The sequence below is a fragment of the Macaca fascicularis genome, chromosome 7 (genome assembly GCF_037993035.2).
Source record: "Macaca fascicularis isolate 582-1 chromosome 7, T2T-MFA8v1.1".
Lineage (NCBI taxonomy): Eukaryota > Metazoa > Chordata > Mammalia > Primates > Cercopithecidae > Macaca > Macaca fascicularis.
This window is the reverse complement of record NC_088381.1, coordinates 40205771-40227158: the sequence shown is the minus strand read 5'-3', so window position 1 is coordinate 40227158 and position 21388 is coordinate 40205771. Positions and strand designations below refer to the sequence as shown.

General features: G+C 37.8%; 1 protein-coding gene across 18 annotated transcripts in view; it reads left to right on the top strand.

The window, feature by feature from the left end:
* The window catches only part of HERC1 (HECT and RLD domain containing E3 ubiquitin protein ligase family member 1), a 224297-nt gene that overhangs the window by 122001 nt on the left and 80908 nt on the right, over positions 1-21388 (top strand). For 9 of the 18 annotated variants that reach the window (XR_012415025.1, XM_065548019.1, XM_073995968.1 and 6 more), the window contains 9 exons: positions 70-409; positions 861-981; positions 7172-7223; positions 14729-14997; positions 17347-17562; positions 18793-18913; positions 19139-19376; positions 19531-19724; positions 21128-21283. Coding sequence is in view for 17 of the 18 variants with exons in the window: in XM_065548019.1 (XP_065404091.1) it covers positions 70-409; positions 861-981; positions 7172-7223; positions 14729-14997; positions 17347-17562; positions 18793-18913; positions 19139-19376; positions 19531-19724; positions 21128-21283 (1707 nt within the window). In the remaining variant the exon portion in view is untranslated. Of the gene's footprint in view, positions 1-69; positions 410-860; positions 982-7171; positions 7224-14728; positions 14998-17346; positions 17563-18745; positions 18914-19138; positions 19377-19530; positions 19725-21127; positions 21284-21388 lie in introns of those variants that run through there. The other 9 variants (XM_073995967.1, XM_073995972.1, XM_073995970.1 and 6 more) reach the window with 2 other exon arrangements.

Here is a 21388-nt window from a genome sequence, read left to right as displayed (position 1 = left end):
GTTTTTGGTCCAAACTTTTTGACTATTTTTATTGTTATTTTCTTTGCTCTTCTCTCCCCATGTGTTAAGACCTTGTTTTTGTGTTGCATGTTACAGAAATCTTTCAGTGTTTCCTCTCAGCCCGTGAAGTAGCTCGTAGCCGAGACCGAGATAGAATGAACAGTGGGGCAGGGTCTGGGGCTCGAGCTGATGATCCACCTCCTCAGTCTCAGCAAGAGCGAAGGGTCAGCACAGACCTTCCTGAGGGTCAGGATGTGTACACTGCTGCGTGCAACTCTGTGATCCATCGGTGTGCCCTGTTAATATTAGGAGTAAGTCCTGTGATAGATGAGCTTCAGAAGCGAAGAGAAGAAGGACAGTTGCAGCAACCTTCAACAAGTGCCTCTGAAGGGGGTGGACTTATGACCAGGTGGGACTGACTAGACACTGAAAACATGACCTACTCACATCCCTGTGTTACTTAATGCACTGAAATGGTTTGTTTCCATAGTTACAGTGTTCTGATGTTAACATAGACATGAAAGAAGAAATGCAAATTGAGTAGGATGAATTTAAAGTAATGTAAATACTGATACTGATTCAGCATGGACTGTAAATTTCTGATTAAATGAGGCACAGTTTTTCATACGTATAAACAACAGCAGTGAAAAAGCATGTGAAGTTACTTGCATCTCTCTGTAGTTTAGTGATATGCAAATTATTTTGAAAGGGCTTTGTGCTTAGATAAGAGTCAGAATTTCCTATCAACTGACATTACTCCTCACTGTGTATATATTATCTCTGTGCTCCAGTTCCATTCAATTTTATGTTCACTAACAGTCCTATATCAAAAAACTTTTTGTTTTGTACATGTGAGACAGGAGTGAAAGTCTTACTGCAGAGAGCCGGCTAGTCCATGCAAGTCCAAATTATAGACTGATGAAATCGAGGAGTGAATCTGATTTGTCTCAGCCTGAATCAGATGAAGAGGGTTACACACTGGTAGGTATACCCAGATTCAGTAAAGAAAGATTTTTGTTTTCAAGGTATAGATATGTAAGGCTTTGGTTAGAGTAAGTAATATGTTTGTTTTAGACATATAAAAACTTTTTTCAAAAAGAACTTTAAGAGAAATAACTATATTGCATAGATGTTTACCACATAGGTGTTAATGGTTTCAATCTCTTGCTCTGACTTCTTTCTAAACTCTAAATTCATATATCTGACTCTTTGATGGACATTCCACCCAAATGAGTCAGGTTACCCCAATCTTAACAGTAACCTATCTACAAGTGAACTCTCTCCAAACCTGTTTCTCTTCTATTCCCTATTTTAGTCGATGGTACATTAACTATCCAAGCAAGAAACTTGGGATCATCCTTGACTCTTCTTTTTCTTATCTCCTGATCCCTTTATCTTTCACCCCTTCCCAATCCAGTTAAGTCTTAAAAATTTTACCATTAGTGTGTCTCCAATGTCCTCTCCTCTCCCTTTCCTTCTTCCACTGCTCTGTTTTAAACTTTCTCATTTGAGTGGACGTGTGCAGAAGCCTTCAAACTGGTTGCCTCACCTCTTGCCTTGTGCCCACCTTCCACACTTCACTAGACTAGTATATTTAAAGTACAAATCTGTTTATACCTCCTCTACTTATAATCTTTTTTTTTTTTTTTTTTTGAGACGGAGTCTGGCTCTGTCGCCCAGCCCAGGCTGGAGTGCAGTGGCGCGATCTCGGCTCACTTCAAGCTCCGCCTCCCGGGTTCACGCCATTCTCCTGCCTCAGCCTCCCGAGTAGCTGGGACTACAGGCGCCCACAACCGCGCCCGGCTAATTTTTTGTATTTTTAGTAGAGACGGGGTTTCACCGTGGTCTCGATCTCCTGACCTTGTGATCCGCCCGCCTCGGCCTCCCAAAGTGCTGGGATTACAGGCGTGAGCCACCGCGCCCGGCCTACTTATAATCTTTTAACAGCTCTGTTAACTATCAAAAACGCCTCAGAACTTGGACTGTAGGCATTTAGGGTAAAGATAAATAAGATGCTAATTTATATAAAAAGGAAGTAAGGTAAAGGTATGCTACAGTGTCACTGGTAAAATATAAAGCAAAAACTATTTAGAAAATTGCTTCTACTTGAGCAACTTTGGACTTGGAGTTCATTGATAGCTAGGTTTTCAATTTGGCTGTTCCTCTGCCTTATGTGTGATTCTATATGTGCTATGACCTCCCTGGGCTTTAGTGTCCTATTGTGTAATACAAAGATGGTAGTGTCTGTTGTGTATATGGTGATGTGTCAGACTTGGCTTCTGGTCCCGATTCTACTGTTAAAGAGCTGTGGGATCTTGGTCATATCATGTGACAGCTCATAGAGAAATGCTAGCATTTGAGATGGACTTATCTATGAGCTCCATGTTTAATTCTGAAATTCCTCTATTTTGTGAACTGAGATAAGGTATATGAAAATATTTTTGAAAAAGTATGAAGTGCTACATAAAGAATAAGTTACTGTTTAAAAAAAGCTTCCATGAAGGATTCCTCATCTAAGGAAAGTTGAACAGTGTCTTTATGTTTCATTGTATCATGACATTTTGTTTATACTTCCTCCTTTTCTCCTTCATCTGCATTAATATCCCTGTGCTTCCACTTCACACTCCCAGTCTTATAGTCTAGTGAGATTCCTCTGTGTTCATTTATTTTTCTGTCAATTAATTTTTAAAATCTGATCAGTCTGACTCATTATCTAGTCTCCTAACTCTGTGATAATTTACCTTTTTTTTGAGACAGGATCTTACCCTGTCACTCAGGCTGGAGTACAGTGGTGCGATCATGGCTCACTGCAGCCTCGAACTCCTGAGCTTAAGCAATCCTCCTGCCTCAGCCTCCTGAGTAGCTGAGATTACAGGCATGTGCCACCATGTCTGGCTAATTTTTTGAATTTCTATGTCTTACTCTATTGCCCAGGCTGGTCTTAAACTCCTGGCCTCAAGTGATCCTCCTGCTTCAGCCTCCCAAAGTGTTGGGATTACAGGTGTGAGCCACTGCACCCAGTTCCCAACCCTGTGATAATTTTAAAACATAGATCATGTCATTTCTCTGCTCAAAGTCCTGCAATGACTTCCCTTTTCTCAGGCTAGAAGCCTAAGTCCTTTCAGGGGTCTGTAAGGCTCTACATGGTCTGGTCCCACTACCTCTCTGATCTCTTCTGTTATTCTCCTCAATGATTCTCCTTCTGCCACACTGGACTCTTAGCTGTTCCATGAATCTACAACACAAGTTCCCTTTAGGGCCTTAACTGGCTGTTTCTTAGGACTGGAATGGTATTGCCTGCATGGCTAACTCCCTCTCTTTCTTCAAGTCTTCCTTCTGATGTTACTTTTTTTGTGAAGCCTATGCTGACCACCCTATTTAAAATGGCAGTTTTCCTTCTTTTCCAAATAGTCACTCCCTGTCCTCCTTTCCTTGCTCTGGTTTTTTTTTTTTTTTTTTTCTGGGGCATCGATCACTTAATGTATAATGTAGTTATTCATTGATCAGTTTGTCTTAGTCTACATTACAATAAAAGTTCTTTAAGGACAGGATTTTTTTGCTGTTTTATTTACTTCTGTATCCCAAGCACCTATAATAGTGCCTAGCCCATGGTAGGTAGTCAGGAATTTTTTTTTTTTTAATTTATAAATAACTGTCTAATCTATTTTGGCAAAATTTCCACATGTATTTGGTTTTTTCCATTCTTTAATTAAAGCACCCTATTACCTTTTTATGGAGCAGGTATTTTCAAATTGGTCCCCCTTTTTCCAGTTTTGCTCCTTAGATACTTCTCTCCAAATTAGAACTCTTGAAAACACACACAACAACAAAACACCTACCTGCTGGTTGTGCTACTTTCCTACTCAAACATCTTGTCTTACTGCAGAGAACCGGCTAGTCCACGCAGTCCAAATTACAGACCGATCAAATGTAGGAGTGACTGCACTGCCTACTCGGAAATCAAAGATTCTGGGAAGTGTCACCTGTCTGCTTTTGGAACCAGTATTATTCTCCATTTTTGCCATCGTAGTTCATCTTCCAGACCCCAAAAATACCTCTTGAGGCTTTGCTAAAGCACTATTTGCCTTAAAAATTCTCCTAGCCTTCCTTGCTGATGTCCTGTCTTTCCCTGAAGGACTGTCTAAAATGTTACCTCTTCCAGAAAGCTTTCCCAGCTCCCTTACTCTCCCAGTTGTCCCATAACAACTTGTTAGGATCTCTAATAATTAACTGTTTGTCTTATGGTGGATTCATTTATGTATTATTAGTATGTCTTCCCAGTAAACCCACTGAAAAACTAGGATTTTTTGGTTTTTATTTTTCCTAAATGCCCCTGATATCTCCTACACAGTGCTTTACATATTGTAAATGATTGATAACTCATTTCAGTTGAAATGAAAATATAAAAAGGAGGATGGGTAAAATTAAAGTGGCATACTTTTGGGAAATGAGCAATGAAATGTGACTTAGAATAGGGTTAAAAACTCACTATGGACTTTGACCTGTATAAGACATTTAACCTTCCTGAGCTCCAGTTTCTTTATCTTTGAGATGGAGAATAATGCCTGTTGTACTTGCCTCCACTGTGTTGTGAAGAATAAATTTGGTAATACAATTTAAAACATTTGGAAAATTACAAATGGGAACAACAGATCAATGGAGGAGGATTGAGCTTAGATTTAATTGGCAAGATTGTTCATTTAGGTTTTCTGGTTGTTCATTTAGTTTTTAGAAAATTTTTAAAAAGACTAAAAAAGTCCATTTTTTAAAAAGACTGGGCCAGGCTCAGTGGCTCACGCCTATAACCCCAGCAGTTTGGGAGGCTGAGGTGGGAGGATTGCTTGAGTCCAGGAGTTCGAGCCCAGCAGTTCAAGACCAGCCTGGGAACAAGATGAAACCTTGTCTTTACAAAAAAATACAAAAAAAAAAAAAAAAAAAAAAAATTAGCTAGGTGTTGTGGTGAGCACCTGTCCCACCTACTTGGGAGGCAGAGGTTATAGTGAGCCGAGATCGCGCCATTGCGCTCCAGTCTGGGTGACAGAGTGAGACACTGTATCAAACAAAAAACACCAGATTGACTTTTGATTATCTTTCCTTATGGAATATTAGAAAGACAGTGTCATAAAAGAGGGAAAGGCAAGAACTAGAGAGAAAGCAGATTCCATTTCAGATGAAGGGAGATCTGGGCTAAGCCTTCAACTTCAGAGAGCCTGGGGTGGATGAAGAGGAGCAAGCACTTGGGACAGTTTGGGTTTTCCAGCTGAAATATGTTACCCTTCTATACTATATGAGGTTATTTAAGATATCTTTGATACCTCATTTACTCTGAATTTTTTGTGAATGAAATGCTTTTTAAAAATGTTTTAAGTTAACGACTTTAATGTCAAATCTTTGTTTTAACCTTCTTTCATAAAATGTATTATATGATGTGTTATCTACTTCTCTGTTTTAGCAGAGAATATACCAACCCTAAGTTTAACTGTTTGACAGGTGTCATTTTTACCAACATTTCTTGCTACACCCTTCTAGTCTATTCCCTAGCTCCCTTGTTTCTCGCAGGATTTGATTTAGCGTGTGAAAACAGATACTTTACAAAAGGATAATTTAGATGAATGAATTAGGACTGAAAAAGGCTGAGAGAGGAAAATAAAGCCCTGGGTAAGATATTCTTATCTTGGCTCATATCGTGTGGTGTTCTGCTAGAGGTTGGTCACCACGCAGGAAAAGCATAATGAGTTACATAATTCACAGTGTCTAAAAGATAAAAAACAATTGTTCAAGAGAACCAGATATTTCTGGTTCTGAGGCCTGAGATTGTTTTCTTCCATGAGCCCTCATGGCAAAAGTACTATGTAATGAAAATGTTTTATTACCTGACACAGTGATGCCTTGAGGAGCTTTGTGATGACTATTTGGTGTTTTATCCAGCACCAAATGGTCCAAGAATAATACTTATTTCTATTGATACATAGGTGGGTGAATATAAGAAAAAGTGTGTTTATCTGCAACATGGGTACATGTATCTATATATGTGACGAGGTAAAGATTTTCTACAACATTTTTCAAATGAATCTGTTTTGACACTTTTTTTTTTTTTTTTGAAATGGAGTCTTGCTCTGTCACCCAGGCTGGAGTGCAGTGGTGCAGTCTCAGCTCACTGCAACCTCTGCATCCCGGGTTCAAGTGATTCTCCTGCCTCAGCCTCCCAAGCAGCTAGGATTACAGGTGTGTGCTACCACACCCAGCTAACTTTTGTATTTTTAGTGGAGACGAGTTTCACATTGTTGGCCAGGCTGGTCTCGAACTCCTGACCTCAAGCGATCCACCCGCCTCGGCTTTCCAAAGTGCTGGGATTACAGGTGTGAGCCACCACTCCCGGCCTTGTTTTGTCACTTCGAGCCTTACTTCTTTGACACAAACTTTTTGGATTGTATGATAGAGTACAATTGAAACTGCTAATACCATAATGTCAAGTCTATGCGTAAGCTTAAGTCATATATGATTTGTTTTATGGGCCAAGTAGGCAGTTGTCTACACCCCACCCCCAACCAGATACACACATAGCACACAGAAATATACTTCCATTGTTCTTGTAAACCTTCACTGATTTATTAAACTCTGTAGTTTAATGAATTTGAGATTTGTCTATTTTAATAGGTTTTATAAAAAGACATTTAAAAATCTTTTCAAATACTACCAGAAGATTTAGGACTATTATTTTTCTGTTAGTACGGAGACTATCAGATTTTCTTCCTCTAAACACCTAGAGAAGCTAGTGGAAGTTTTGAAAAGAAAGGAAAGTGAAGCTAGAGGAAGGAATAGTAATTTTGGAAAATAGGGCACTACTTCAAGGCTTGAGGCATCCAGAAGGTGTTAATAAGATCATCCTGTGTCTGGAAGATAAAAGACAATGGAAAAAAGGTAACGAAAACTACTGCTCTTCTGCAATGTTAATTAATCTGACTTTTTTGAGTTAGTGTTTCAGTTATATGTGCTTGAGCCTCCTTATAGCTATGTTCAGTGAGTTTTTAGGGACATTTTGTTATTAGTTGGACTTGAATGATGAATAAGACATTGCTGTAATTATGTAAATTTCTATTCGAATACTCTATTAAATCTTAAAATACTTTTCACGACTAAATTTTACTTACTTACTTTTTACTTTGAATAGAGTGGCAGACGAAATGTTGATTTGGATTTGGCAGCATCTCAAAGAAAGAGAGGTAAGTATAAGTATTAAGAACATAGTAAACATCTTAATGAGACCCTGTCTCAAAAAAAAAAAAAAAAAGAACATAGTAAATATCTTAAATCAAGTAGCTGTTTTTATATCTGATGTATTTGGATCTGATTGTCTTTGAAATGTAATTGCAAAAAAATTCAGAATCATTTTATCAGAAGAGTTAAAAGGAAGACTATTTTCATTAAAATACACACCCTTTAAAAATCTGGGAATGTTTAGGAGTTAGTGATCAGTTATTCTCTCATTTGTCCTGTATTTTGACTTTTTAAAAGTCCTATAGAATTCTAAAAACAGTACATTCCATTATGGTGGAAAGGGGTTGTTTACATAATTTTCCATGTTTTAGCTCACAGAGTTGCTATAGTTTAAATGGTGTTACAGGGAGAACTTCTTACCCCATATACATGCATACACACTTTGAAATGGAAAGTTTCTATTTTTTTCCCTCTTGGCCTATTAAGATAAAGCATGTAAGAGATGCTTTATCTCTTACATGAAGAGAAACTATATCTCTTACATAAAAAACTGAAAAAAAAATTTCATGAGGAACAACTTAGAGTGTCATTGAGAGTTAAGGTCTTTTGTTAATGAATAATATAATTAACTCATGGTTATGTGTACAAATTGAGGAAAAACAAGCAGTTTTAGATAATATAAATCCAAGGATAACTAAAAATTCTCTTAAGTATTTTTCTCTATTAACTGGTACTGCTTTTTTGTTTTTTGTTTTTGGAGACAGGATCTTGCTCTGTTGTCCAGGCTGGAGTGTAGTGACACCATCATAGCTCACTGCAGCCTTGGCCTCCTGGGCTCAAGGGATCATCATCCTTCCCCAGCCTCCAGAGTAGCTGGGACTACAGTTGTGCACCACCGTGCTCAGCTAGTTTATTATTTTTGTAGAGATAAGGTCTCCCTGTTTGCCCAGGCTGATCTCGAACTCCTGGGCTCAAGCAGTCCTCCCACCTTGGCCTTCCAAGGTGCTGGGATTATTGTATGCTTGAGCCACCATGCCTGCCCTAACTGGTACTTTTGTTTAAAACCATTTATTAAGTGGTTGTGAAAATGTAAAGTGTTAAAAATTGCCACTAGTGACAGTTTTCTGAAAGCCTGTGAAAAATTTTTTTTTCATGATATTAAATCTTTTGTATTTCAGAATGAAACCCTTCTTTTAATAGCTTACTTGACAGAATGTTAGGTTTCTCATCCATAGAAGAAAAACTGAGAGATGAAAAGAAATGCACACATAATTTTTTCATTTTCATGTATATAGCCCAAAAGAATAAATGTTGTTACTTAAAATTTGGCAATATTTAATCATTTAATTACAGTTAGAATAGAAAGAATGGGCCAGGTGTGGTGGCTCACACTTGTAATCCCAGCACTTTGGAAGGCTAGTCTGGGCAACATAGTGAGACCCCTGTCTTTACCAAAAAGAAAAAAAAAAGCTAGGCATTGATGCATGCACCTGTATTTCTAGCTACTCAGGAGGCTGAGGTGGGAAAATCACAGGAGCCCAGGAATTTGAGTTGCAGGGTACTGTGATCATGCCACTGCACTCCAGCCTATGTGACAACAGTGACACCCTGTCTCAAAAAAAAGAATACAGAGAATGATTTCTCTGAAATATTAGGAATAATTAAGCCAGAGCTTGCTTTTTGAAAAATCTTTTGAGGCCATAGCATACCAAAGCTGCTGAGTTTCTTTAAAAAAAAAAAAAAAAATTACAGAGTATTTGTAATACCAAAAAAATGAAGTGTTTAGTATAATGTGCAATATGCATTTTATTATTTGGTAATTCTTTGAAAATTGGTAGTTCTGTTGACTTAAGAATTAAATTTTTGGAACAGATTTACTTTCCTAATTTTGTTTAGCTCAGGTGAATATAGTTGCTAAAAGTTGTATGTTATATTAATAAATGTATATCATTTGGTGCTAGAGAGAAAATGGCTCCAGACTTACAGAGTAGCGTAAGAGATCCAATTTATAGTTTATACTGTATTACTTAAGTTTATATTTATAAGTAATAGTTCATTGGTTAAAATTGTTTTTTTCTCTCAAATCTCTATCATGTTTATGGAACTGTAATTTGAGATTCAGTCTCTTCTTAACCAGGTCAGCGTGTGGCAAAATAATGTCTTTGGAATAAAAGTAGAATCTTCATCTTTGAACTAAGAAAAAACTAATTTGGATGTGAATTACTTAGGCATGGATATAACATATTTAGGAGATTATATTTTCAAAGAGATTTTACAAAAATACTGTGTATTTAGTGACTGCCCTTTGACACAGTGGGTTTTTTTTGTTTGTTTGTTTTGCTTTTAAATGATAGTAAAATAAATGACTCTGTTTTTTTTTTTTCTTTTCTATCAATATGGACCAGATGCCTTAAGCCATAATATCTTCAGTTAGGCAGTTGAACCTGCCAAGTCTGAGAACTGTTTGGGAGCCATTCAAACTGTTGAGTGTTCTGATTCTGACTTGAGCCATGAAGGACAAAAAAATGTCCAGCCAAGTGAGAATTCTGTTTTTTTTTCCTTTCCTTTTTTTTTTTTGAGACAGTGTCTTGCTCTGTCACCCAGGCTGGAGTACAGTGGTGCGATCACAGGTCACTGCAGGCTCAACCTCCCCGGGCTCAAGTGACCCTCCCATCTCAGCCTTTCAAGTAGCTGGGAGGGACTACAGGCATATGCCACTATGCCTGGCTAATTTTATTTATTTATTTATTTATTTATTTTATTTTTTTATTTTGTAGAAACGGGGTTTCGTCATGTTGCTCAGGCTGGTCTTGAACTGGGCTCAAGCAATCCGCCCACCTTGGCCTCCCAAAGTGCTGGAAGTACAGAAATGAGCCACCGTGCCTGGCCAAGAATTCTGTGTGCTTGTTTACCCCTTCCAATATTTTGAGGAGAAAATGTAAAATTTTTTCCCTCGTAACAGCATTTGCAGTTTCTAGTCTCAGTGGTCTTGAATTACTAAAAGTCTGATGAGAGGAAGAGGAGAGAGATAATGATGTTGATTATATCCTGTTTACTGAAGTTAAATGGATGTGTAAATGACAATGGGGTTGTACACATTTTCAACTGCTCTTTCCATGCCTGCAAAGGCTCCTCCTTGAGAGGGCCGATTACCTGTAATCTCAGTATTTGACAATGGGGATACTAAGATTCACACTGTTGAACCACGATTGCGCCTTTTTCTCCCCTCACTTGAGTTAATGTTTCACAATTGGTCTAAGCCCTTGGTCTAAGAAAGTGAATATGTAGGAAGGGGCAGAGAAATGTGGGCAGATGCATTTAGTTCAGCCACCGTGCTCAGCTATTTAGAGGCACCAAAGCTAAATGTACTTTTTTTTTTTTTTTTTTTGAAACAGTCTTACTCTGTAGCCTAGGCTGGAGTGCAGTGGCGTCATCTCGGCTTACTGCAGTCTCCTCCTCCCGGGTTCCCATTCAAGCAATTCTCCTGCCTCAGCCTTCCGAGTAGCTGGGATTACAGGCACACGCCACTATGCCCAGCTAAGTTTTGTATTTTTAGTAGAGTTGAGGTTTCACTATGTTGGCCAGGCTGGTCTTGAACTCCTGGTTCAACTGGTCTTGATCCCCCCGCCTTGGTCTCCCGAAGTGCTAGGATTACAGGTGTGAGCCACTGTGCCCGGCCAGCTAAATTTACTTCTAAAAGAGGTAGATGAAACATTTCTTCTGCTTAGCACCTCAGGCAATATGAAATTTGTATTTAGTAAACATTTATAAACTACTTACTATATGGGCATTATTCTAAGCCCTTCACAAATATTATAATAACTCATTTAATTTTCATAACAGCCTGATAAAATTCTTGATGAAACCTGTAAAAATATGTTAGTAATTTGGTACTTTGATAAATCTTAAAAGATTTGCTGTGGTTGTACAAAACTAAGCTGATTGTTCACAGAAAGACAGTACCTTTTTGCAGATACTTGATTTTAGTTTTCATATTTAAGCTGAAGATGATACAGTGAAAAGTTGTGGGGTATCAAAGCAGCAACTTAAGAAGCAACATCAGAAATCTTATTAGTTAAAATACTGTGTGGTTTGATTTTCACCCCTAGGTCTTTAAATATTTTGTTAGGGTTTTATTGCTAAAATAATACTGGAAACATTTATCAACATGTGTGTTTCATGGTATAACATGTATGCGCGAAATGCTGTTTTGTCTGTGCATTTCAAATTAGATGATATAAAGAAAATTAAATGTAAATGTTTCTCTCCTGTATCAAATTTCTCCTTTTGTTTTCTGATTCTTGTGTGGTAGTGTATTTACTCCTTTTTGGCCAGTTGAGCCCCAGAAAAAAGAAGAGCTTCAAGCAAGTACATGATGGCATGTTTAATTTTTTTCCCCTTTTAGCTTGCCTACATATTTTATGGTTTATAAAGTATGTATTGCAGCTCTGCCATGTTCATTTTGAAAATTCCATTTAAAAACCAAACTTGTAAGGACAAGTAAACAATCTCAAAAATTTTTTGTTGGATTTTGCATTTTCTTTATATAATAGGTGATTCTGAAATAATACCAAGATTTGGGCTTAGTCTTAATTGTTATGTAGAAGCTTTTAATACCCCTTTCAGATATAATATTTTCTATATTCAGATAGTACAGAGCAAACCAAAGTTATCATATTATTATACTTTAAAAAAAATTTAAGTTCTTTCATCTCCCATTTCCAAATTACAAGTTTTTGTGTTTCAAGTATTTTTCATGTCAAACTAAATATTTTGTTGGAAATTATTTATCCTGATGCTTGTGTATAGTGTGTTTCCTGTTCTTAATATTTTATTTATACTAAGTTACATTTGGGTTTATTTCATCTGTTAGGGCTCAGCGTACTACAGCTGGGAAGCCAAGACTGGCCTAGCACCTATTTTTGTTTATCAGGTTTTATTGGAACACAGCCACACTCATTTGTTTAAGTGGTTGCTTTCATACTACAACAGCAGAGTTGTGTAGTTGTGACAGAGACCTTATGGTCTGCAAAGCCTAAAATACTTACTATCTGGCCCTTTACGGGAAAAGTTTGCGGACCCCTGCTTTAAATTGCAGAGGATTTAATTTTGGGCTTCGTCAGCCATTCCATAGAATATTTTGGTTTATATGAAGACAGTTCAGTATTGGTAGATTCATGAGTGAACCTTTATATAGGAAGGCAATTGAAATTTCCTTCAGTGATTTGTGAGTTGGTTAATAATGAATATGTAAGACTACCTCCCATAAAATTAAGGAATTAATGTCATTATTTGACAAACCAATTTTTTTGTGCCTGTTTCCTCAATTGTGAAAATTGGACTAAATAATCTTTAAGGTCTCTTTTTCTTCTGCAGTTCTAATGCTAGTTCCTTGCACATTTTGTATTCATTTTGAAAAGTAATTTATAAGTATTAGTAACTAGAAGAACCTTTTATTCTGAAATTTTATTATTAAAAATAAAAAACACCCCCCAGAAAACAAGTTCAATGTGAGGAGTCAGAAGCTGTCATTTGTAAGTTAAGGCTAAATACAGATTCTGAATTTGAGGTGCTTTAAGGAAATGAAAAAAGAATATATGTATTTTGTGCATTAGTCTCTGCTTTATTCTTTAAATATTTTCAACGTAATGCATTATGCATCTGTGATATTATTCTTTGGATTTTCAGTCTTTTCTGTGTTACATGAAAGAATATTCAGCTCTACAATTTGGGGAAATTGTTTGCTAGGTTATTTTTCATGTTCAGCAAGACTGAAAATGAAGGTTTTTTTCTTTGGAGGCAGGGTCTCACCCTGTCACCCAGATGGAAGTGCAGTGGTGAAAATTAAGGCTTTTTTAATCTTAATAATTCTTACTAAAACACAGAAGGCAGATAAACCATATATTCTTTGCCATTCTACATTATTTTACTAGGATAAATATAAATTATTTGATAGTTACTTTATAATATTAGCTCCCTGTTATGAATTTTGAAGTCCTAGGGTTTGACACCAGTATAGTAATTCAAAAATAAGATTATACATTGAATATTGTGTTAGTTTGTTTTCTCTGTGGGCATTAGTGTTTAAGTAGTTACCTTCCCAAACTTTTCTATCTAGTTATATAACTGATATAATTTGTATCATGCATATTTAATTGGGTGCCTTAAGATGGTTTCCTAATTGAGAAATTTAGTATATTCACATAATAGGATATTATACAGCAATCAAATAAATGAACCATGGTTACACATAGTAATATGGATGAATGTTAACAATATTATATTGAATGAAAAGAGTATGTCCAAAAAGTTGATATAAAATGATACTCTTTTAAAAGTCAGTGACAACTAAAACCATTATTCATCTCAGGAATACATTAAAACAATAAAAACAAGGAAATAACAAACCCAGGCTTTAGGATAATAAAACTTTAGGTAGCAAGAGATGGGCTGGAGGAGGAGTAAATAGATGGAAGTTACTGTTAGTTTTCTAGTTCTTGTGTTCACAGATATTTATTATAAATATGTGATTTCAAAATTGGGCCATGCATGGACCAATGATGAGAGGATGTCATGAACAAAAGGATTGTAGTTAATCAAATTCATGTACCTGAGATCAGTTAAATTATAAAGATTTGTAAGAATTGGACATTTATGTATTTATTTAAAGCTAATATTGACATATGACTTGGACAGTTGCCCTTGTATTCAAACATGTTAACATTTTGCTGTCTAATGTAAATATTTTAGCTTAAAAAATACCCACTGGCAAGTCTAATGGTATTATATTTAGCAACTATTTTGATGCCACTTGATAGTTTTATATAGGTATCATTTTACAGTAAATCTCATATATTCTTGTCTGTGAAACTTTGCTTCCTCTATATAGGAGTTTCACAACCTGCAGTAAATATGCACATGACACAGTCAGTGAGAATGTTCCTTATATTAATGAAACCCAAAGGGTGATGTTTGTGTCTCCTTTTTGTGTAAGTTTACTTGCCCTTCTATATTCATTTTTTGGTAATGTTTCATTGCAGATATGTAGAGACTTTGTTCAGTCTTAACTTGCTCTTTGTAATAATAGTGTTGAATTAGATGAAATCTTTCTGTTTTGAGTAGGTCTTACCAGCAGTGTCTTAAGTGCCTAGTTCCTTTTTGTTCATAAATGATGATCTGGTTTAATACTGCAGAGCATTTTAAGCTAAGCATTTTGAGAACAGCTTCTGCCTTTCTTTTTCTTGTGGCAGCGTGTTGCTAAAGCGCTTACAGAGACACTGGTACATCAAACAGGGCTTTCCCTTTATTTTCTTACATTGCTGTAATTTTTGTTTGTTTGTTGTTTTTACCAAAGCATTTTGCTCAGAATCACTTAATGCATGCGTGTATTCAAACATGAGTATCCATTTTTCACCAGTTGGTTATGGTAGCAGCACTCAGCCTTATCTAGTTTCAGAATCTATGCTCCACTTGATTGCTGTTGATATATGTTTATTCTGTTTGTATATAGGTCCTATGCACAGTCAGTTGGAATCCCTGAGTGACTCTTGGGCTCGCCTGAAACATAGCAGAGACTGGTTATGCAACTCCTCCTATTCCTTTGAGTCTGATTTTGATCTTACCAAGTCTTTGGGAGTTCACACTTTGATTGAAAATGTTGTAAGCTTTGTGAGTGGAGATGTGGGGAATGCCCCAGGTTTTAAAGAGCCAGAGGAAAGTATGTCTACAAGTCCCCAGGCCTCCATCATTGCAATGGAACAGCAGCAGTTAAGGGCAGAAGTAAGTCTTTGATATTTACTCCTTATGAGAGCTCTGGAAGCTTAAACTGAACCATTGAATGTATAGTTCTAGGGAAAACCTTTCCTTTTCTTCTATTTCTTGCCTTCACCTTTCCTCTACCTGAGCTTTTAAACATAACTTTCTTAACTAGAACAGCACATTATTTTGTTTGAACTAGACAAAAGTGCATTTTAAAATTGTCATCTTTCAGAACAGTATACTCAGAAGTCTTCACATGTCTCCTAGAAACTAGGGTGAGACTGGCTGATGACAATAGGTCATCAGAGCCGTGTTTTTTTCTTTTTTTTGGAGATGGAGTTTAGCTCTTGTTGCCCAGGCTATAGTGCAATGGCGAGATCTTGGCTAACTGGAACCTCTGCCTCCCGGGTTCAAGCGATTCTCTTACCTCAGCCTCCCGAGTAGCAGAGATTATAGGTGTGTGCTACCATGCTTGGCTAAATTTTTTGTATTATTAGTAGAGATGAAGTTTCACCACCGTGACCAGGCTGGTCTCGATCTCCTGACCTCAGGTGATCCACTTGCCTTGGCCTCCCAAAGTACTGAGATTACAGGCCTCCTTAGCCACCGCTCCTGGCCCTGAGCCTTCATTTTTGACCCATTTGTCTCAGTTTGAATTAGACACCTGCTTTAGATTAGAACCTCACAGAAATAATTGCTGCAATCAAGTCCCACTAATGAATGCTAAAATGAGTAAGCAAAACTTGAAAGAGACATGAGATGTTTGCATAGCCTTAAAGTTTCTCCCCCCAAATATTTATTAATTATTGTGGTTTTAACATGTCCACAATTCTTTCATAGTTCTCCCTGCGGGAAGTGGAGATTAATTCTTCGCTCCTTGAGGGTGGGCTGGACTTAGTGGCTTGCTTCTAACAAATAGGCTATGGGAAGGAGATAAAATTGTAACTTTACATTGCAGAAACCTGGCAGGTATCACCTTAACTAAATGATTAAGATTGGCTGGGCACGATGGCTCACGCCTGTAATCCCAGCACTTTGGGAGGCTGAGGTGGGTGGATCACCTGAGGTCAGGAGTTTGAGACCAGCCTGGTCAACATAGTGAAACCCTGTCTCTGCTAAAAATACAAAAATTAGCTGGGTGTGGTGGCAGACACCTGTAATCCCAGCTACTTGGGAGGCTGAGGTGGGAGAATCACTTGAACCCAGGAGGCAGAGGTTGCTGTGAGCCGAGATCGTGCCACTGCACTCCAGCCTGGACAAGAGTGAAACTCCATCTCAAAAAAATAAAAAAAATAAAGATTAGCATTACCAGTATTGGTGATGTGTGCATGTTGAAATCGTGTACCCTTGATATAGTATGATGAGAACACTTTATGTGGTATTCTTCCCCCAAATCCATAATTCCCGTGTAATCATGAGAAAAAAAATCAGACAACCCAAAATTTGGGGACATGTACAAAATACCTGAACAGCTCTTCCAGAGTGTCAAGGTCGTGAAAAATAAGGAAAGACAGAATCTGTCACAGGGTAGGAGAGACTGAAAAGTCATGGCAACTAAATGCAATGCAGTATATAGGATTAGCTCCTGGAACAGGAAATGAACATTATGGAAAAACTAAAATCCAAACAAAGTATTTTAACTAATACTGTTTTACTTTAGGTTTAGTTAATAGTATTATACCAATAGTATTATACCAATGTTAATACAAGAACTCTCTGTGCCATCTTTACAACTTTACAACTTTTCTGTATATTTAAAATTATTTCAAAATAATGTTTTAGAAGAAGAAGGATAAGCTGATCAGCTACAGTGATGGGGAGTGTCTTCCTAGGGAAAATAGGGGCAGAAGTTCAAGAAAACCACAGATAAATAGTTCAGAAGTATTTCTCATTCCTAGGCTGAAGAGTATTCATTCTATGTAAACTTAATTAAGAAAGCAATAGCAGTGCTACCTTATAGTTTTGAAACCTTCACGTACATCTCCTTATGAGCTTCACAGTAGCTGTGTGAATAGATTAGATAAGGTGTTATTAGTCTTATTTTATATATGAGGAAACAAATTCAGTAAGTTAAGAGACTTTCCCAAGGCCACACAGTAAGATAAAAGAGTCTGTCCTTGAAACTATGTCTCCTACATCCAAAGCTACTACTTTTCCTATTGTACTCTAACCTTTTTTATTCTGAAGTATGTTTATAGAATTTTTAGAAATATCTTCATAAAAAGTAATAATAAAATAAATGTTTATCGTAGAATAGATTCATATGAAATGTCAGAATTTTCTAAGTGTTAAAAATACTGTCTTTGGCATCCAGAGTTTCTTTGTGTCTGAGTTCAATGAAGAACTCTAAAATATGTTTTTTTCCTCAAGCTTCGTTTAGAGGCACTTCATCAGATCCTCGTTCTATTGTCTGGGATGGAAGAAAAAGGTAGCATCTCACTGGCAGGAAGCAGGTTGAGTTCAGGCTTCCAGTCATCCACACTACTCACGTCTGTGAGGCTGCAGTTCCTAGCAGGGTGTTTTGGTTTAGGCACTGTTGGACACACAGGATCCAAGGGAGAGAGTGGTCGATTGCATCACTATCAGGTAGGTGACACCTTGCAGTATATACAGATTTTAACTGTCATTTTACAAAGCCACTTTAATAATGTGAAGCTTTTTGGTATTTATAATTTAGTTTAAAAATACAAAGACTTTAAATTTTTTAAGATAGCTCATTGGTTTCATTTCCTAAATATTGTGGTTGAGATTAGGTGAGCCATGGTACTATTGTACTATTGTAGATTATTTGCTGGCTCAGTTTTATTATTCAGTTTGGATGGGAATGGATCCAAATTAGGATAGGGATTGGAGTTTGGGAGGATGGGTTTCAAGAGCTTACATTTTAGATTTGATCATTTACCTAGTTTGTGTGATTCCTTTGATAACTTAGGGAAAAAAAAGTGTTAATATGTCTTTCATATTTAGGCAGGAAAAACTGCTTTGTGAGGAAATAGAAAGATTATACAGACTCGGCTGGGTGCAGTGGCTCACACCTGTAATCCTAGCACTTTGGGAGGCTGAGGTGGTTGGATCACCTGAGGTCAGGAGTTCAGGACCAGCCTGGCCAACATGGCGAAACCTCATCTCTACTAAAAATGCAAAAAATTAGCTGGGCGTGGTGGCAGGTGCCTGTAATCTGAGCTACGCAGGAGGCTGAGGCAGGGAGAATTGCTTGAACCCGCGAGGTGGAGGTTGCAGTGAGCCGAGATTGCGTCACTACACTCCAGCCTGGGCAACAGAGCGAGACTCCATCTCAAAAAAAAAAAAAAAAAAAAGATTATGCAGACTCAAGAATTATCAAGCATTTAAAATTAAATTTGGAGGCTGGGCATGGTGGCTCACACCTGTAATCCCAACCCTTTGGGAGGCCGAGGCTGTTGGATTGCTTGAGCTCAGGAGTTTAAGACCAGCCTGGACAATATGGCTAACCCCTGTCTCTACAGAAAATACAAAAAATTAGCCGAGTGTGGTGGTATGTGCCTGTAGTCCCAGCTACTTGGGAGGCTGAGATGGGAGGATTGCTTGAGCCTGGGAGGTGGAAATTGCAGTGAGCCAGGATTGCACCACTGCACCCCCGCATGGGTGATACAGTGAGACCCTGCCTCAAAAAAGAAAAAAAAAATTATTATATACTTTTATATAGTGAAATATAGTAAATAATTAAAAACCATCGTAAGGCTCTAGCATAGACTAGAAATAAAATGTTATTACTTCTTTTTGCAAGCAGGTATTATTGTTGCTAATAGAAAAAGTAAATCTTTATGTGTAATTCAGGATGGGATCAGAGCAGCCAAAAGAAATATTCAGATTGAAATCCAGGTAGCTGTGCATAAAATTTATCAACAGTTGTCTGCTACCCTGGAAAGAGCCCTGCAAGCAAACAAGCATCACATTGGTAAGTAAACTGTCCCTGCAAATACGCAGTGTAGGTTACATTTTACCCTGAGGTTATGGTACTAGTTACGTTCTATGTTTTGTGTTTAATGTTAGTAGATAAACCTATAGGTAAAGAATAAATAATTAAAAATAGTGTTTCATGTTATTAATATTTTAGAAAATGATTCATTTTAATATTTTGTTTACTGAAAGGAAGATTCTTAACTGTCTCTTTGTCTTTTAGAAGCCCAGCAACGTCTCCTTCTGGTTACGGTTTTTGCCCTAAGTGTTCATTATCAACCAGTAGATGTTTCTTTGGCAATTTCCACTGGTCTGCTAAACGTATTGTCACAGTTGTGTGGCACAGACACCATGCTAGGACAGCCCCTGCAGTTGTTGCCAAAGACGGGTGTTTCCCAGCTTAGCACAGCTTTGAAAGTGGCCAGTACAAGGTTGCTCCAGATTCTAGCCATCACTACTGGGTAAGTATGGTAGATGTCTTTGTAGAACTGTATGAGGCCTGGTCTTCCTCCATTTTAGAATCCCCCCTTTCTCTCTATTCTGCTTTATGTATTTAAGTACTATGTTTGCCCTTCTGTGTTTTTGCCGCTTATTTTTTTCTTTTATTTCACGTAGGACCTATGCAGATAAACTGAGTCCCAAAGTAGTTCAATCCTTGTTGGATCTACTCTGTAGTCAGTTGAAGAATTTATTGTCCCAAACTGGTGTACTTCATATGGCCTCTTTTGGAGAAGGGGAGCAAGAAGAAGGTGAAGAAGAAGAAAAAAAAGTTGACTCCAGTGGAGAAACTGAGAAGAAAGATTTCAGAGGTAATGTAAGCCTCTTTCTCTGTCTTTACTTACAAGCATTTATTAAATCCCCATTGTGTGCATATGATTAGAATGTAGAGTTACTCTTAAGAACTATGACGGGATTTTTATTTGTTTATTTACAAATCCCTTTTCTCTTCACATATATATGGTTTAGATGAGCTTCTGACCAAACATCCTCTCCTTAGAGTCTGTTACCCCTGATGTTGTGACCATACTGCCCATTCTCTAGGTTCAACCTTTCCTTGGCTGTCTGGGCTCTGAGACCTAGATTTTAGATGACTGATTTTCCCCAGGTTGTATTTTGCCTAGGGGGAAACTCAGATATTTTCTTATCGTTTGTTCCTGACAAGCCATCTCTAACCTTGATCCTGACAAGCCATCTCTAACCTAAGTCCTGACCTAAATTTTCCCCCAGGCCAGGTGCACTGGCTCATACCTGTAATCCCAACATTTTGGGAGGCCGAGGCGGGTGGATTGCTTGAGCCCAGGAGTTCAAGGTCAACCTGGGCAACATGGTGGAACCCCATCTGTACTAAAAAAAAAAAATTAGCCTGGCATGGTGACCCATGCCTGTAGTGCCAGCTACTCCGGAGGCCAAAGCACGAGAATCGCTTGAACCCAGAAGGTGGAGGTTGCAGTGAGCTGATATCACACCACTGCACTTTAGCCTGGATGACAGAGCTGGACCCTGTCTCAAAAAAAAAAAACAAAAAAAAACACAAAAATTCCCCCAGCACCAAGGGTTTTGGTATCTGTTTGTTTTCTGGGTTTTTTTTGTTTTTTTTTTTGAGACAGTCTCACCCTGTCACCCAGGCTAGAGTGCAGTGACGTGATCTGGGCTCACTGCAGCCTCTGCCTGCCAGATTCAAGCGATTGTCCTGCCTCAGCCACCCGAGTAGCTGGGGCTGCAAGCATGTGCCACCACACCCAGCTAATTTTTGTATTTTTATTAGAGACAGGGTTTTGCTATATTGGCCAGGCTGGTCTTGAACTCCTGATCTCAAGTGATCCGCCGGCCTCAACCTCCCAAAGTGCTGGGATTACAGTTGTGAGCCATTGCGCCTGGCCTGATACTTGGGAACTGGATTATAATTAGGAGGAGCTCGACTTCTTCCTAGGCTGTTCTGTTCTCTAGTCACCAATAATTCTTTATTTTACTTAGTCATCATAATCATAGCATATTCATTTTCATTCTACAGAGATGTAAAAGATGTTTCACGTTTAGGCTTTATTTTCTGACCTTTCTCCATTCTATTCTTTAAGTTTTCAGAATTCAGTAGCTGACAATCTAAGATTTTGAGTTAGATTTGTGCTTACTGTGGTTTCCATGTAAATTATGTGATATAAGACTATTTCTTGTTGGCTCTTGGTTGTAACTTAAACTTGTCTCTTCACTGTAGCTGCTCTTAGGAAACAACACGCAGCCGAACTCCATCTAGGGGATTTTTTAGTTTTTCTTCGCAGAGTTGTATCTTCAAAAGCGATTCAGTCAAAAATGGCTTCCCCAAAGTGGACAGAAGTGCTTCTAAATATAGCGTCTCAGAAATGTTCTTCAGGTATATGTCCTTTGCCTTTGTCTTAGAGTATTTGTAGATATTACTTGTATTTTATTAAGATAATGCCAGACTTTAGCAACACTCTATGAGTAACCTTGCTTTGAA